At 37.0% G+C, this 20,021-nt stretch overlaps 1 protein-coding gene across 9 annotated transcripts in view; it reads right to left on the minus strand.

The window, feature by feature from the left end:
- Window positions 1-20,021, minus strand: part of RGS7 (regulator of G protein signaling 7) — a 284,031-nt gene that overhangs the window by 115,322 nt on the left and 148,688 nt on the right. For 8 of the 9 annotated variants that reach the window (XM_068939272.1, XM_068939273.1, XM_068939271.1 and 5 more), the window contains one exon: window positions 19,493-19,589. The exons of the other annotated variant lie outside the window; for it this stretch is intronic. In XM_068939272.1, the coding sequence (XP_068795373.1) occupies window positions 19,493-19,589 (97 nt within the window). The remainder of the gene's footprint in view (window positions 1-19,492; window positions 19,590-20,021) is intronic. 9 annotated transcript variants of the gene reach the window in all.

The following is a 20,021-nucleotide window of genomic DNA, read 5'->3' on the forward strand; positions in this document are numbered from 1 at the left end:
CCCAGAAATTTATCTTGGCTCTACTAAAAATATATTTTTATTTTTAAAAGGCATTTGATATTCACTTTATTCCCAGTTTTAATATTCCTCTAAAGTGCTATTTCTCTAGCTTTTAGCATGCCACAATGGCATGTGTTTCATAGTTCAGCAGCTGCCCTATAGGTTTGTTTTTTTGTCTAACATGTTATTACATTCTAATACAGATTTCTCTGTGCAAAGCTCTTCTCGTTGTTTTTTATTTCATTTTTTATTTTAGTTCTATTTTCCATGCTCTCATTACTGATAGAAACAACAGGCTTAAATATCATCAAAAAGAATAGCTTTGTCAGACTAAAACCAAAACCAATTATGTGACTGGTTGGATTAAACACAGCACATCATCTCTTAGAATAAAGGAGAGTTTTACTAATTGGGATTACTTTACAGACCTCATTTAACACATTGCAGAGGTAATTTATGAGCAATCCCCTAAATATGACCCCATTTCACATGAAATTTAGCAATATGTTAGACCAGTAAACTGATACACATGCTGCATTCATGCTGGTCTGACAGAGCTTCTGGATGACAACTGCTAAACGGTACCCACTCAGTAATTCAACAGCATACCACCGCTTGTTGAAGCAGCGTTCCCTGACCCTTGCGCGCAGCCCAAAGGAGAAGAGAGCTATTACAAAAGTGAGGAGGAGAACGGTGGACATCCCACTTGTTTTTCTCTATTTAAAAATGAAGAACTATATTTTTAAGACTTACAGAAAAACGTGAGACAAGCTGCATTCCACCACCTACTTTCACCAGCTGCCTTACAAGAGCAAACCGCTGCAATTTTCCATGTATTTTCTGAAATGGTAGCTTCAATTACTGGCCCTTTAAATGGTCCAGAGTTTTGCAACATGATGCCTGCCAAAAGCCTCCACATAAGTATCACACAAAACCCAAGATTCCACCCCTACATCCTGCTTGAATAACACAATGTTCTTTGCAACATAACCCATGTTTTCTATCTACATCATAGCAGCCTTTACAGCTCACTTGCTCTTCCGATTCCTTCTGAATTACTTAACCTCTATTTCAGCTACTGCAGAACAACATACAAAACCTGAAAATGTTTTTCTGGAGACTTGTGGGAACAGGAGCTGCTGAAATATCTCAACAGCTGACCTTCTTGCCACAAAATATGCTGCTGGGAAGTGGAATTTCAGTAGGTCTTTCTTTCACCATTAGCCCATCTTCATAATTTACAGCTGTACAGGAGGGAGTTACATGCTATTGTGAGGGAGTTACAAGATACTATATTAAAAGAAAAGCATTTTACACACATTGAGCAGGTATAACTGATCGTATGTGCTATCTTTCTGACTTGTTTGCTGCCTTTTTCGGATAAACCTACTCTATGCAATATTCACCTCAAAATATCTTCCCCAAAAGAATTATTGCTGTTGAGTGGTTCAGCAGAAAAGGAGACAAATTTCCTTCTTTCAAAATGCAGAAAGCAGCAAAAATATTTATTTTTTCATTTTGAAATATTTATGCTTTGCAAGTAGGAGTAACTGCTGTATTAATTACAAGGAGATACCCATCATTATAAACAGGGAGCTGAACTCAGGTCTCCTGAATGCTAGGTTAGGTGAGCCATTCCCAGTTCTTGTGCATTCATAAACCACTGAAAATCATTCTGTGTTGTGAAATCCTTCTTCCAGGCTTCATTTTACAAAGAACATTTGGGAATGTGTTTAACGGTCATTACAACGTGTACTACTGTACCACAGGAGGTTTTTCATCATCAGCTTGAGAAGTTCTGAAGTCAGGTACCAACAGTTTGACTGCTTGCTTTATCAAGTGATCTTTATACAGTCCACATCTCTCATTTTACTCAAGCAAAATGACTCATGTGGTTGCACATGTGAATGTCATTCAAGTCCTGCCACAATGCACCATAGTGTTCTGTAACATTAAAGTGTTAACAACATAGTTGGGTGGTTTGCTTTAAAATAACCTCACGTATTCCCAGTCAAAGATTCTATATACAGAGTGTAAAAGAGAAACAGAAAGAGTTCAGTTCTCAATACCTCCAAGGAAAAGGTATTTGTAAATATATTTATTTATAGGGATAAAAAACTGCAAACTCAGTCTTAAAATGTGACCATTTAAGATTTAGTGGCATTTTACACCTGTTTGGTCTTCATCTGAGTGACAAGACACAACAGTTGGATGCAAAAGCTTCATTTTAAGAATAGAACTTGCCTACTTAGCCTTTAAATCACTTCCTTTTTTTACTTCAGAAATAAGTGAATACATCTATGGTTTGTTAAAAAAAATACATAAATAGTGACAACCAATGATTCCTTCACTCACATGAGAGCAGAGTGGGTATAAAAAACTGCCAAGTAATTCTGCATGAATTTTCAAGAATAAAATATTTTACCAGTCAGTTCTTCCAGAACATACTGACCAATTAGGTACTAGGTACATTTCTCAATTTTAGTCTAGTCAACATATACCTATTTATATATTTTTTTATTTATGCTATTATGGGATGTCCTCTCTTTATCTTTCCACATTAGTTGAAGACAAATAAGTAGCTACAGCTAACATCCCCACATCTACATGTCTGTGGGAAAGGATTTTATTTCTACAATATTCTTTCCTTTTCTATTTCCTAGGACTTCAGCTTGTACCCATTGGCGTCACATCTATGCTCTCACTGATTCTAGCATCAGCCCCTTGGTGGATTTCCATTCACTTCTATAGAAGCTTGGTAGTGTCTCAGACCAGCATAAAAACAAGGAGAAATTCAGATAAATAAACATTATTCTTGAGGCATTCTTTAGCAATCCCAAGGGGCAGATCCCATCACATGCCAGGAGGTAGAAATGAGGGTGAAAAGATTTTTTCTGGGATTTTGCCACCCAAAACATGGCTGATGGGTGTGGGGCAAGGAGAGGGAAGCAAAGCTTCTAAAACAGAAGCTCAAGAACACTAGTTTCACAGCACACCACTTTCCAAAAGCAGTATGCTTCTAGAACTGTTAAATTAAAAACAGTAATTAAAAGATCCCCAAAGAGAAAAAAGTATCCTTGTTCTCTTTTCTGCACAGAAAAGCATAACCCTCAGCCAGGCCACTGTGTAGTCATCTCTGCAGGGGACTGCATCTGTCCATTAGTCTGCTTCTTATTGGCCACTTGTACTACTTAAATTTCTCCTTCCGGCTGCTTTTAGCTGGAGCTCAGCTGTCTACTTCTGAGGAACATAATAGCTAATGTTTCTGAAGTGTGATTTTTTTATCAGTATGGAAAATTGCTTCCTATGGGGGTAACAAGGAACAAGTTCATTTCCTAGGCCCGTAACATCATGCCTCGCATTGGAGTGTGCAGAGCGATGGAGTATGCCTGGCAGGGCCTCCATAGGGTAGTACTGCCCAGTCTGCTTGTTACACTCACCTGTGATCTCTGTCTCCACACCATGCATATTCCTAACCAATAAACTGCGCTGGGTGAGATAGTCTCCAGTGGAGAACAGCTCAGTTTTCACCAAATGATAGGCATCGTACCATTCCCATTAGTAGGTAAGCGGTCTGAGCACGAACAGCTTTACATCTCTCAGGCTACTGCCCACAGTCCCCTGCAGATAGACATGAGCTTCCTCTGCTCACATGCTGAATAAGCTGAATATATGAAGGGGCCTTTCGGGGTCAGGCCAAACAATCATACGGCCCCACGTCCTGCTTCAGAAAGTGACCAAATCCAAATGCCTATGGCAAACATATACAATACCTCCCTGTAGTACTATCCCAGTCTCCAACTCTTTTCAGTTCAGAGACTTCCTGAAACAACACTGAAAATTACTAAGTGCATGAAACAATGGATTTATCTTCTATTAATATGCCTGTTCTACTCTTGAGCCCATGCAGACATCTACCATCCAATGTTCTTCAGAAACATCCTGCAGAAATTTCATCATTTAACTGTCTATTTGTGAAGTACCCTACCTTTTCTTTGTTTTGAACCTGCCTCCTAAATTCAGATGATGCCTTTAAGTTTTGCATTGGAAGGGAGAGAGAACAACTGGTACCTATCCATTCTTTCTGTGGCATTTGTGATTTCAAAGACCTTATGTTCAGTTGTCCCTTTTTCTGACTGAAGTGTCCTAGCATACTTAGTTGCTCCTCATCTGGACACTGCTCCAAATATCTCTGATGCTCCAAATACCCTGCTGATCTCTGAACCTTCTCTGGTTCTGTTATACCCTTTTTCAGATGGACAACGGGAGGACCTAAGGAAGGAGGGAAACCAGTGCTGCACACACGAGCAGTTGGCAGCTTTGCAGCAGTGAGCCCCAGGTAATGGGCCATGCCTCCCACATTACCCTCGACTCTTTGCAGCACTGCGTGTAACACAATTATACAACACTCAGTCCTGAGCAGCCAGCCCAGAGTCACCATCGTAACTACGTCTTCGTGGCTTGTCATTTTAGAATTCACGATATTTTTTTTTCAGATCTATCAACAGCCTGAAAAAATGTAACACGCAAGGCCTAAATATTTCTGTAAAACTGTATCTGACCCCTGGCATGAAAACAAAAGATATGAATCACTCCACCTCCACCCTTCATTAAAGCAGAATTCTGATTTGATCTATTGAATAAGTATGAAAGGACCTGATAAAGTTGCTCAGAAACACCCACTTCTAGAGTTCAGATGGTAGGAACACAAAAATACTACTGCTCAGGAAACAACTGGATAAAGAAGAGCCACAGAAGTATTTTCTCTGAAGAGTAAGCGAGCAAGGAGAATTCAGCTTGAGATGATTACTGACGGAAGCAATTAAGAACATCAGGAGAGGATTAAGGACTGGGAAGAAAAGCCCAATGTGGAATTTATGTAAATAAATCATTAGGAGGCAGGTTTGGTCCAGTGCCTTTTCTCTATTCATACGATATTTCCTGTTCCAGAAATAAATGAAGAAAGAAGCAGTAGTTTTGGGCAAGAACTGGACATTTTACTTTGTATTTATTTTGTCTAAGATCGGCAAGTATTTTCCTCCCTATATTGTACGCCACTTACAAGAAGATAGTCTGGACTGAAAGGCACAAAGAAATAGTCTATAAAGTATTTCCACATTTTATTTTTAGCTATCTCACGTTACATTCTAAAAGCTTAAAGGGTAAAAAATCTTGCATCAGACAAGCACAAGGGGTAACGACATCAATGAGCTCACCATGTGCACATACTAATTTGGTATTTCTTTCTCTGAAGAGAAAGAAAAATAAAACTTAATTATCTATCACTTCTAGAACCTGGGCAGCTTTTCTCAATATTTTTCACAAGTTTTTGTCATATATTCAGAACCCAAATTTTAAAGCCGTGCAGCAGTTTTAAGTGGCTAGCTTGCACAATTAAATGCATAAAAGGAGTATTTGCATGCATTTCTGGCTAAGTTGAGATGTAAGCAGGCATATTTAAATACCTGAATTCCACACACATTTCTGGTGTTTATATATCAAAACTACATATCTAGCTGCTGCAGCCCAAAAGTTTACAGACCCTTCCGTGGCAAGAAATGGTATACATTATACTCTTTAAAAAACTTTTAAGAATAGTTTTTTTATTTTCAAAGCACTTTTTTAACATCCTTCCAAAGGTAAAAAATTTCAGGAAGGGCTGAGGTGGGTGAGTTGTTATTGCAAATATTCAGTGCCTGGTGTTTTCAATATGGTACAATGGAACCAAATTCTCAGCAACAATTCAAATTCTTCACTGACATTACATTATTCTGACAGTGAAATATTCATCAAGCACTCATCAGTCCCACTTGCCAACTCCTACACGCAAGCACTAGAAGGCTTTGTAATCAAAAATATAATGTTACAAAATATGTGCTAGTGTTACTGGTAATTTTATCTTCCTCTTTTCTTTCCTACATTCTCAATGCTTTCCAAGTAGTTTGACTCCACTTCCCAATCCTCAGTTCCTCTAACACTGAATAAGTTTATTTAGGTCCTCCTTCTTGCCAAACAGGGAGGACCTTATAAGCAATTTCTGTGTCCATCTACCTCGTTTCCCAAAGAATCTTTAGCTGTTGCACTGTTCCTCAGACAGCCACACTCACCTGTAGCCTGCACCTTCTGACTTCCCAGTTCAATGGTTACGATAGCTCTGCCCAGTGCCTCAGTTTTCGGGATCCTCATTGTGCACTGCATTGTGCATTGCATCCAGCAATCCAATTCCTGTTGTGAGTTCTTACACTGCTTTATCTTTTGACTGCTACAGCAATGGAAAAAAAATTATTCTTAACATTTGCTCACAACTAGTCTCTTAATTGGACACCTAGAGCTACTAACTCCTTAAAGGATGTGTCCTCCTAGCAGTTACTGCGAAAAAAGGAAAAATGGATTTCCTATACAAATCTCCTCCATTTATATTTTTCAAAATAATAACCTCTCAATAGATGCTGTCAGTAACTTCTAATTATCACTTTGACAACTCTTTAGAAGCAACATAGCTAAGAGAAAGATTATCTTACACACTACTAGTCTGAGATGTTAGTGAAATTCTAATCATGTCAACTGATTCTTTGACCTGCCACATCTTTCAGTTATGGTGAAGGTTCACAACCAGAAAAAAAAGGAAATAAGCAAAGAGCAAACCACATAGATATATATACAGGATATGGAACTAAACGATATTTCATATAATTATGTCATGGAATTCTTTTGTCATCTTAGAAGTACACATCAAAACATCTACTTCGAATATATGTGCACTGGAAATGTCCTGTTTCACCCTTTTCTTCCCTTATGGACAAAGACCTACACGTTTGAGGCAAAAGGCCATGGCAAAATTTTTAGTCATTTCTTCTAAGCAAGATTTAAAGGTAAAGAGTTTTTATTCTATGTTCAATCTGGCACACAGTGCATTGCAGTACTGTGGGGCATTCTGGAAGGGGAATATCCAATAAGTGATCACAAAGGTGTTTCACGTTGCCACCGAAAAAAAGTGAGCGTACTCAAGGCTGTAGTAACACGACAGGAGCTCTGCGATGAACGAATTTCAAAGAGTAAGATAATGAAAGAGCGTATTTGGGGGTACCAAGGGACTGGAGAAAGGGATACCTCACTGCTGGTGGAAAGATGAGTAAGTGCAAAGATATGTGGAATCTTAAAGTGTGTGTTCTCATTATGAGGCATGCTTAATTTAATTGTCACACACTATTTTAACCAAAGGTTCTGTCCCTCATTCAGAGCGCAGGGGTGGACACTGTTCAGAGCATGAATCTGCACAACTATCTTAGCTCCTGTAAAACCCCATTTCTATGGAAATTTAGAAGATTCTAGATAAATATGGCAATTCCTGAATCATGGAGAATTTAGCATGACATTTGGTTTCCTACTCCAGTATTAATTCCCACCAAGAAAAGTATCTCATTTCTAAGTTGCACTGTCTCTACACAGCAATATTGATTCAATAGCTATCTTTATGTCAGGGATTAAATTTATGCCTGCATTTCTGAGACAAAACACCACGTTCTAACTGGGAAACTCAGATCTTACTATTTTCTTCTGCCTACCATCACAAATATCCAGCATCTTTCACAAATAGACTTCATGCATGCAGTTACAGTACGGAGATTAAACAGATTGCTTAGTCTGTATCAGGATCAGCTACTTCAACAAGCGTGCCCAAGCTGATAAAACACTCAGATAAGCACATCTTGGGCAATTGCTAAGGAAAAAAATCTAAACAGTCCAGATTCACACTAGCTCCTACTGTAACAAAGTTAGACTTAGTGCAATTCACTTGAACATCCCATATTAAAATTAGACAACTGGGATCACATTTCATGCAAAGCATAATGGCATAATACATCATAGCCAAATAAAGGTGAGGGTCATCAACAGACATCCTCCTAACACAAAAAATCCTTACGTTTTTGTGGCATTTGTTATTATAAAGTGCTTCCTCGCATACACTGTTTGATAAGGGCACCACACAAAACTAGTCTGTAGACAATTTTGTGGCTCCAGCAATAATACAAACACGCAAACAAATACATTTATTAAAATTTATTGCTTGCTGTCCTTTTAGCAAGACAAGTCTGGACTCTTCTGATGCAACTGCAGTGACAAAGTCTTTTTTTACAGCTGAAAACAAAATTAGAAACAGTATCACAAGTCATCTTGTAAACTCTGATACCTTAATTTCTTGTGTAATGGAGACACAAGATTCCCTGGAGAATGATATTAACTAGATTATTTTTACTGCTGGCTAATTATATCTGTCTGGCTGTAAAAATGGCAACTTGAAATCTACAAAAACAGCACTACCTTCTCTTTGCATGTATATATTTCATTTAAAAATTTCAAATCACTTTAAAATGGTAGATTTAAAGGCAATAAAAAACCAATCCTTTAATAGGGGACTACTATCCTAGATGTATTTGTATCATCCAGAAAACAAAAATGAAAGAGAACTTACAAAAATATACCATTTACACCAAATTATGCTTAGCAGGATGTCTCCATTTAAATAATGGATAATCTGTACCTGGTATCAGCAATACCTATCAAATATCTATGCTGCTTCCCATAAGCACGTAACAAATATTTACCAGTCAATCAAATACATGCTACCAGACAACAGTGTTCAATGCTATATAAAGTTGGATATTTTTCAAAGTGTACTCCACAATGTAATTGTAATAATATCTATTTATAAAACAGTTACAGAACCTACCTAACTACAGGCTTTTACACAGATATTACCTGTAACTATTGCTCTCCACCCTAAGTGACCATAAATTCAAGACCAAATCCTAGGAAAATATACTCCCAGATTTAGGATTACATTATGCTCATACAAAATTACACTTACAAATCCTAGATGCTACCATAAGGTTTTGATTTTTGGCAAGACAATGGATAGTTTTCAGATTCAAGGGTTCTGACCCTGAAAGAATTAGACTGGGCTTTTATTCTTTTTGTCTTTAAGTGGATGTTCACTTCTGGGACAGTTTCCAGAAAATAGGTATCAAGTGTATCCTGGAACAGATTTCACATTCTGGTAAAACCACTACTAACATTCAGCAAGGACTTCATGTTGGGATTTCACTGTCTTCAGCTACACACTTCCCCTCCTCATTCCTAACACGAGCAGCAAATTTCCCTTCTGTCTCAGAAATCAGTGATGGCAAACACAGTTGCAGCTCTTCCTTCTCAGAAAACACTTCTCTTCTGGTGTACCCCAAACTGTTCCGCTAAAAAATTGCAACGTGATTTATACAAACAGCCTTGTTCTCATAACAGCATCACATAAACTGATGGAGTCAAGTATTATACTTTGCTCTCCTTTCTATTTAAAACAATTATTTAAAACACAGATGCCTGGAAATTCTCACTGATCATTATTTCGTTGGTTCTAACCATTGCTCTGTAACATCAATAACACCAACTTTCTAAGATTTCAAAGAGATATCTGGGAAGGAAAATCATTTGCGTAGAACCCTTGAATACACTTCTATAGAGTGCCTCTTCCTTAGACATATTCTAGCTCTCATCTTCTTATGAGGCTTTGATTTTGCACACATAAGATTTTAGTGAACCTATACTATTAATTACTACTAAAGGCAATTCTTATTTCAGCCAAAAAGGTTCCTTAAAGCTGATATATTATGCACCATTTCATGGGCAAATATATATGACATACATGCGTACATGTTTGTGTGTGTGTATGTGTGCGCATGCACGTGCGCATGAGTGTGTGTGTGGGGGGGTGTATTTCCTGTGTAAATACCAGCAATTTTTCCTGGTTTAACTACGGAATAACAAAACACAGCTGTAAACTGGTGTTATTACGCCAGCGAAAGCGGTAAACTAGCTGAAGTGGAGCTCTGAAACGCCGCTGAACTCCTGCTAATTTCACATTGATGCCAGACTAACTCAGGACTCCATTTGCACCCCACAGTTTCCAGGAACGTTACTCATGTCCAGCCTTCAGAGACTGGGTGTTGAAAGGCAGCAACCCAGGGAAATTTTTGGCCATAATGAAGGCAGTAGGTTTATCCACACTCCTCTCAGAAGTACTCATCCTTCAAAGGATGAGCAACCCCTTTCCACAAAAGCACTGGCAAAATTTTACACATGAAGAGCCTAGGAGGGAGAAGGTACAAGAAAGGAAGGCAAGTATTTTCATGACAAAACAACATACCAGGAAAAGTTGATCAATGATCAACAAGCCCCACAGCTATTTCCACGGCAACATGCTGAGCTGTAAGGCCTTATTCAGCGTTTGTGAAACAGAGGATCATCTCATCCAAACTGTGTACATGAAGGGGAGGAACAACAACAACAAAAAAAGATGGACAATCTCATTACTCTCCCATCTCACAACAAGAGAACACTTATTAAGATTTTTTGCCCATCAGTGCATGATTTCTGGACCTATTTCTTTTGCAACTGTCTGTGAAATTAAACTTTCCTATCCGCTGGCTTTAAGAGAACTGACATTTATGATGACTGTTTTGCACAGAGACTACTTTAAAAGACTTTTCAATGGCTTTTCAGTATATATTAGTTTCCTAGAACAATCTTGCAAAATTGCCTCATACTCTCATTACTATATTTTCTTCTTCTTACTAAAGCTCCCAATGGCAATCATCACTGAACTGAAAGACAAACATCTGAATAATTTTTTTGTTACTTCATTAGGACGAAACAATAACTTTTAAATGAGAACTCTGTTGTTCTATTTAAATCAACCAATGAAAACCCTTTCAACATTCTCAAATTTTTTAACTTGGGCAGTGATTTATTAAAGGTCTGGTATTAACTTATGCCCTACTTAAAATAAGAGAACAGAATCATCTTTGCGCATTAAAATTATTGGAAACTGTTTTTCATTTCTTTCATTCACTTTTCATTTCAGGTGGATAACAGCATTCAGCTCTTATTTGATCAGAGCCCACCAAGGATTGTCACATTCACATTCTGAGCTTCAGAACTGTAATGCTGTCATTAAGCTTATTTCAAAAAAATAAGAAAGTTGTCAAGTTTTAAGCAGCTTCAGAATACCCTTCTCTGGCCCAGTGATGAAGTCAAGACAGAGAGGCAAATAAACAGAAACAAGAATTGTGAAGTGAACATATGCAGAGACCACGAAAATATCCACTTGGGTAGCTTAAATGATAGAACATACAAAACACCACTTACTAATCAATTAATTATCTCAGTACTTCAAGAGGACTGCATGTCCCAGTCTTATGCCACCACTAAGTCAACCTCTTCTACTTATGATTCTAAAACTCATTAACATGACATCAATAAATGAGAGAGCAAGCCTTGTCCTGAAAAGTGTCCATCCCTGAAAGACCATGAACATTTGAATCCAAATCAGTCAGTCTTTGACAAAATGATGAGTAGAAAGAATATGCAAGAAATATTGAAATATTGGTGTTTTATCCTCAAACCAACTACTAGTTTGGGATGTTGGATTATTAACTTATTATTCTCAACAGTTCTGCCTTGAAAAGTGAAACTGCAAACTGGCAACTCCCTGCTCATATCTGCTTTTCTAGACCTGCATAACAGAGGGCATGGGCCAAGTTCTGTCACTGCTGTACCAATATAAATCTTTTCATCAAAACTTTTACACTGGAACCTAATCAAGGCAGTGAGCTTGCACAGTCGTAACACTGAAGGCTCTGTTTGCAAACAACAAGATTGCGTAGACTTACATGAGACTGATTTGGCTTAGCGAATCCAGCAATGATTTTACCAGTAAATTATACTTGTCGAAGAATGAAGGAAAAGGGAATGAAGGAATGGAGAGAACAAGCGTGTAGGAACCTATCACTGAACCAGCGCTGCAGACACTGAATTAAAAAAAAAAAAAAAGTCCATAAAACCAGGGGCTCGGGAGATGGGGATTCCGGCTCCCCCCACACAGTAAATTTATCCAGAAAATGTATTAAAAAACCAGAAATTCCAAAATCCTTGTGTTTACACATAATGCATGTTACTTTGCTTCAAAGGTACCTGATGATTGAGGTGCTATGCTTGGCATCTTTTCTGTCAATCCAAGTTTTTTCTTTTGTCTTTTCTTTTCAGGTAGGTAATCTCCAGTACTAAAGTGGGTAAAACTATCAACTTATTTCACACCCAGCACTGAACAGTCATCAGATGCTAACAACTTTCTATCATTACTCAGCTGGGCAAGATCAAAACTAACGACAGAGGAAACACTCTCTTTCTTGTTATTAGTCCCCTGAGTCATTCAGTTCCCGCTGTTCTTTATTTTTTGCTGCCTGCCTCTATACAGCAATTCTGTTGTTGCAGGCAGCTTCTGTGATTCATACCTTGGGCTCACCCACCTATAATTTGTGGGTGAGATTACCTGCCATGACAATGCTTTCCCCTGGGGTTTCTCAATATCTCTGACCTATCTACTGAGACGACCATCCTTCTTTTGAGGAGGATTGTTTTTTTAATGTTTAAACACAAATGCTCAGTTTTTTACCAATATTACCAGTGGTTAAAAAAAGATTCATAATTAACAATGACATGAACGCATTTACTATTCATAGTGCAATATCTCATTATCTTAAAGATTTCCGAGGTAGGAGAGCAATAAGTATGTGCTGAGATCAGGAGAAAAGACAAATACAAATATGACCCAATTCATGTAATAGGAATAAATTTTCTAAGAAGGTGTAAATGCAGTACCTATACGGCAAAGGCACAATGTCAGCCTTACATCTGGGAACGAGAAAGAACTAAAGACTTCACACGTATGTCTTCCTGGGAAAGGCATATAAATCCTTTCATCTTCCCTTAGATTCAAAAGGAAAAGTTGCAAACTATCCTTCTACTGGTCTTCTCCTGCCATTGTTGGTTCAAGCTGTGGCTCCTTTCCATTTCAGAGGATGTATTGTTACATGTTGAACTCCTTCATTAGGGATCTAAGGTTATCTCTCTGCAAGCTTCCCTTAAACTTTCTGGGCTTCCTAGCAAAGCAACATATCCAAATACTAACTAGTTAGCCACTCAGCAGAAACATCCACTAACAACCAGTATGAACATGCTTTCATCGGGTATTTTTTTATTCTATCTCTGCATGTATTCTTTAATTGAACTTACATTTGTCATACTTCTCTCTTCTCCCATTTCCTTCAATAAAAAGAGAAAATAATGTCCCTCATGCACGCTTACAGTTCATTTAAGTGGCACATTTCCCATAGATTTTATTCATTTTTTTCTCCATCCCATTTCATCACCAAACATATCCAAGTACTATACGTTTTGGAAACTTATACTCCAGGACACCACTCAGGCTGGTATTCTATAATCACCATATGACGCCACTATGTCAGTATCTCTGTCTTAATGAAATATCCATGCTCTAATTAGCTTATGAAGCTTTCAGTACAAATACTGACCAACCCTTCCCACCCCAAAAGACACAAAAAAACTCCTCAACTATTGCAGTGCCTTAGCTGTAAACTCTGAATGCTTCTTTCTGCTTGAAAGTGAAGTGAACAGCAAAACTTTGGCATTTACTTGATGTCTTTCCTTAGTAAAAATAAAAATGATATTTTAGAGCTTCTTCTAATCCCTATGATTCATATGTCAGGCTCCTCATATTCATCGTTTCAAACAAGTTTTTTTTATCAATTTGCAGGCCTAATGGTGAACCATGTCCCAGGCAAATTGCCTTCTTTTTATTTCTAATGCTCTAATCAGTGTTAGTAAAGAATGCACATGACAATCTTCATGCAATTATTGTTGTTGCCTGGCATGATGTCTATATAAACTGGCTTTTTACTCCTCCAAAACATTTTAAAACCATGGAGACAAAAACTGAAAACCCTTCTTTTGTTAATCAAAATGCATAATCGCAGAGAAAGAGCCTACTTTTTTTCCTTGGAGCCTTTAAACTTTCAAATCAAAGCCACAATATATATCGGATGAACAACATTATTATGACTTCACCTTTAGAGTACAGATTGTAGGCACACAGGGGGTCCCGTACCATTGCAGTCTAGTAGGGCATCAACCACTGCTTTAAATGTGTGCCTTCTGAAAACGGAATGCCCATGACTGTGGTCATCAGTGTTAATCATAGAAACTGACTTGGAACCATAGAAAGGGATGATTAAAATTTTGGCATTAAAGGTAAACATTCAAACTTCCCAAGAACAACACAGGAAACAACGGCACTGACAAATTCAAGCACAGCTTTAGGCGCCCAGACTTGTAATAATATGCTTGAAGTTACTGGAAAAAACTGTGATCTAGTCTCTACCTCAAGAAACTTCCAGTTCATTTGCTGTATAATTAGTTCAGTTCAGAGAAAGCTCAGGCTCTGGCAGAGGATGCACTTTTATAACAATGCATTTTTTGAAAAGTAATTTGCCTAGCTGACCAGTTTTATGTTTGAAGAGCATTATAGACTATATTTCGTGGAGAAGGATTTAACAAACTTTTAGCTTACAGTGCCCACTTCTCTCATGTGTCCTTACGTTACACTGGATTCATTCAGAAGTTGTGTGGAAGTGCACTACTTCATCTATAGCCTCCTAACAGTGAGCTTGGAAATCAGTGAATTTCTTTCCATTTTTTCAAATCAAGAACGTTATGTAGAAGTCTTTGGAAGACCCTGTAGCAACCTTAGTAGCCCAGTAGCCTTATCTAGTAATAAATTCTTTAAATAAACACTCAGTCACTAAATCCTGAATATATGTTACTAACCTTTATGGTGATTAGTGAAAGCCTATACTGAAGCCTGGAAATAACCTGTTCCATGCTAGATGCTCCAATGAATCAAACCAAATACTCAAGAAAACCTAATACCTGCATTCTATTGCACAATAAAATAGAAAAGGAGATTTCAATGTATGCATTTTTCAGTGAATTCATATTTTGGCATGTGTTGCTCTTGAGCCTTCTTTTTTACACAGTCTTACTCCAGTTCACATCATGGTCTCTCTCTCTCTCTTTTTTTTTTTGGGGGGGGGGGTAGGAAATCAAGATGATCAAGAGTTCTAGTAGCTACTAAATAAGTTGTTAAATGACCTAGACACAACAAATACTGCATAAAAAAAATCCAGGAGAAGAACTTCCCATGATGGAATATTGGTATATAATTGGCAGTCTACTTTTGCTTCCTGGGGAACACTCATTATACAAACCGCAACAGGAAGATGAACCTGAAGACGCTCAAAGACAAATTCCATGGGCATTAAGGACTTTCACACTCAAGATTATAATGTGTACGGTGGTAAGGAGACCATCCACAATAAAAATAGATTATTCTGCTCTCAAAGACAGGAAGCTATTCCTCGGACAACGTTAGTTTACATGATAATGCTGCTTATTTTCTTAAGCAGTCAGGCTAAAACATTTTTTCCATTATATTTCCATTAACAGTGACCAGTTAGGGCCTAAAATACAATCTAGCAAATCCGGTTTCAGGTAGTAGTGTACAAGGGTACTTAAGTATATTAACCTGTTGTTTACAAAGATAGTCACTCATGCATATTCTTCTGCTTGTTGCATCTACTCTGAGCCTAGTTGCAAATAAATTGTGGGTAACTCAGCTTGAGGTGAACCATCACTACAAAGACCATCTGCTATAGCACAGTGTAAATTCTCTCAGTTCAAAGACTTAATTGAACTTATCCTCATAAGCCCTGGCTGGATGAGGTGACTCAGCAACACTCTGTAAAGGCTAGGGTCTGTTATAAAAAACATTTGCTGGCTGAAATCCTGCTAGGCATACAGTATATTGTGGCAATGGCCCCAGAAGGCATTCAGCTGGTGTCAGGACGAGTCAGTATGGAATTATTATAAAAAATTACAAGACATTTATAGTAGTTGTTTGGACTCCAATTTAAAAAAAAAAAAGAAATAGCTGGGAATGGAGACTGTGGAATATCTGTTCTGCAACAGCGAATCATAAAGATCTTGGTGTAAAATAAGCTTTGAATGTAATGAAACCATTAGCTCATCAGATCTGATCAGCTCTAGTGCAGAAGCATTCTGGGATGTTCGATGCTTATTCTTGTTTGTCACAACTAGTAAAACGTACCACAGACGTTTGCTGACCAGCACAACAGGTTTGCAGGCAGAACAAGGAAAAGATGAAGTAGTCAGTACCTGAGGACACACTTCATTGATTCTTTCTTGCTGAATCCTGCTTGTAACTCGCAAAGGCCCTCTTCAGTGATTGTTTACTACTATCTATAATATGCCCCACCATTTCTGTTATACACTTTGTAACACACTGAGTTGTTAACCACAGTTATTTGCATTTTATCTGGCAGAAGAACTCACATGAGTATCATTAACATCATTAATATTAGTTACAGCCTGAAAAAATCTCTCTGTACCAAAGAATGAGGTACAGAATCAGGGTAAGATAACAGCATTGTTTTTACTCCCTTCTTTTTAGACACTTGTATTTTGGTATATGAGGCATATGGGAGCTCAGTCCGCATATGATTTTTTTTCTTAAACCATTTCACCTCCTGAGCTCAGGCCACTTGAATGCTATTGTCCAAATGAGTCTGCAATTCATCAACTTTAGTAAGTTCACACCATAGATAAATTTGCTGCCTATAGTCAATCTGACACACTCCTAAATGTGGACACAAATACGAATAGAAATTAGCATACATCTGTAGTTTTGTATTGTTTTTTAATCAAACAGTTTGCAAACTTACTTTAAGAATATTTTAATCAGGCAAAGTCAACTAAGTGATTTATTTTTGAAAAATTCTAAGAAAGAAATCAAACAAAAATGGTGAGTTTGAATTCAAGCAGTTTGTTCTCACTTAAAAATAAATGTGACAAACATCAACACCAAGCAACGTACTTGCTCTCTATGAGCACATGAAGTATAAAACTAAATAATTCACCTATTTCTCAGAATTTCACAAGGTGAAATAATCTTTAATTTACCATTATTTTTGTGTTCATCTGAAATACAACAATGTGTACAGCCCATACAGAATTATCTGCAGTTGAAATGTTTCTCTGTGTGGATATTTTACTTGTAAAAACATTCAAGGAATGACTTAGTACATGAGATTATATAGTAACATCATTCTGTTTATTAGAATCACAAAATTCTATTAAAAGGTCAGATTCGGATACTATTCCCAAGGCTAATTGCTAATGCATTCAGACCTTAAATGGATATGGCCAGTAATTCTCGATTAAAAAGTCCATGATGTCTGAACTAGTCTTTCACTTACTATTTTGGAATCAGTAGTATGAAGTGTAAGTAAACAGAAATAAAAATATCACTCCTGCTTTTATAACAGGGTAATTACAGTGCTAGCCTATAAGACCCTAATCTTACAGACATTTATGGACTTACCTTAATTTTTACAGGTTGTTTAAATGATTCTCATGGGAATTTTCTAATGTATAAACCCAAGCATGAGCCTAAGTGCTTGCTGGAGCATGACTTACTGTGGTAGACCTATAGATTTTGCTTCTCTCCACAAACAAACAGCTGTAAATTTTCATTCCAGTTTCTACTGGACATTATTCTGGACATCTGGCTATGTATATCATATATTTTTAACAAATATATATATAAATACTTTCTAACCAAAGAATTTTACCTTCTTGATTTGGTCATTCTCATATGGATGGTTCTGTGGGTATTAACAGTACTATAACCTATCGAGGACTGCTGTACAAGAAATCCGCATGCACCTACATTGTCATGATTAACATCATGACCTTTAGCCAAGCATCCTAAGGCTTCATAGCAACAAAAAGTTTTGAGTTTGAGCTGACATGCATTCATTACATATACACAAACACCTAGCACATTGAAGAAAACCTGCTACAGTCAACAGGAAGCTGTGAAGAGTTCAGATTCCATCCAGGGGAAGACAGAGCCATATTTATCTATCTATCTATAGGCATATACATTTTACAAAGTCAGCCCATAAACTTTCACATAACGCCACAGAGCAGAGGATGCATTGCAAAAAGTGAAAACATGTAACAGTGAGGACTGACGGGAAAGTAGAAATTAATTAAAATTAATTCATTTAATTAATTAAAATGACAGTTGTGCAGTTTTGGTGGGGTTTTTAGTCATGTGTAGTGCAAATTACTGCCATAGCATTAGAGAGAGAGAAAATATAGAAAGGCAATAAATGAATGCAGCCACGCTTTTTCTTTACCACCTAAAGTTGATGAAATTAATGTCTCAGGTTATTTATAGAATTTGTTGCATCACTGAATGTTAGGTATTACTATATGTATACATATATATATATATAGTAACATAGCACAACCTTGTACGCTGTCTGTTCCAGTAACAGTAAAAAAAACATTTGGGGAAATAATGTCTTCTGCTAGACAAATTATAATAGTCTGCCCAGTTTTGAATCGACAGCACACAATATAAGGCACAGAAAAATAATTAATAACTAATATGGATCATTTAATAGGAGGCTATGCTGTACTAACTTACGGGAAATAAAGGTCCATTCTTCATAGACTAGTTTTTGCAGGAGTATATTTTAAAATTATGAAGGGTTTTGTTCTTCCTTAAGATCTTTCTTCCTTTGTGCCAGACCCAGTCACTACCAAAAGCATTCTAAAAGTTGAAAATTAAAGTATAGAATTCTTCTTGCTATTCTGGACAGTACGTTTCTGTGTAAAGATTACCTTTTCCATTACAAAACCTGCAACTGTTTACAAGGCTGACCAAAGTAAGGGAAGTACAGGTTTAACAATGGCATTTATTTCAAAGGAACTCTGTAGTCATTGATAGCATGAAAAATATATATATATAAAAATATAAAAATGTAAAAAATTCTATATATATAAACAAATATATAAAGTGTATTATACCAGCTAATTAAAAATAGACTAACAGATTTCTGTGCGCTTCATAATACTGACTTGACTCAGCTACGAAGTTCACAGGTGTTTTGCAAATCACCATAGACACCTCAGTCTCAGCTCTTGGGTACAGGCAGTTAACTACAAGAGTAGTTTATACATGTTGCGATGAAGGTCTTCAATCACAATTCAGTATCAGTTATAGAGTGAAGCTATGATTTTCCTTTTGTCCTGTTGCTATGGAAATTCTTATTTTCATGTACTGCCCTATAGACTAAACTCATCATACTTGCCATGAAAATGGATTAAATTTAGATCTGAAACACAGAAACTCTGCAATAAAAATATTGCCATCTTCAGATAATTGACTTTCTGCAGTAAATTTAGTATGCTGTTGGCTTAATTTACTGTACTAAAATATCTGTGTAAAAACCCACTCCAATGTGAGAAATATACTCATTAGCCAAAAACTTGTATTATTAAAGTATTCAAAGGATAGTTTTGTCTCCTCCAGATCAGATGACTGTGGATTTCCCATAGTACTCTGTTAAACACCTTTGGTGTTTGAACATCCCTTTACATGAGGTAGAGAGGGAGCTCTAGATAGTATGAAATTCACTTTAACTCTTACCAGAAAAGACACTGGGGATCTTGGAAAGAAAACTTTTGACTGTACGAATAGGAATCCCATTTTTCTCATCTTGCATGCGGGCTATGACGTCTTCCATCTGAACATAGAGAAAAAAAATAAAAGAAAGAAAGAATAAAGAAATCCAGAATTATTTCCCTAAAAAAATCTCTAAGAACCCCTACATCAGTCTCAGAATGAAAGGTCCACTCTTGTAATTTTTGTTTTCACTTAATAATTTCTATTTTTATTGAGTAGAATAAAAAACTGGAAATAAATTATTCATGGACAATAGTAAAGCAATGCTTATGCTCCAAAGTATCTTGAGAAATACTGAGGCAGAACAGAGGGGTTTAGTTTCAAAGTAATTAAAAAACTATTTCTGGATAAAGAACTTCACCTTGATTATGTCACTAGTATTGTACCAAATATAAAAGCAAAATAGACTCATGCAGTCTTCTAGATAATTGATACAGTTCTCAAAACGGCTGTTCAAATCAAAAGTAGGGCTCTTAAGTTCAAAGCAAAAATT

This window comes from Struthio camelus, chromosome 3 (assembly GCF_040807025.1).
Source record: "Struthio camelus isolate bStrCam1 chromosome 3, bStrCam1.hap1, whole genome shotgun sequence".
Lineage (NCBI taxonomy): Eukaryota > Metazoa > Chordata > Aves > Struthioniformes > Struthionidae > Struthio > Struthio camelus.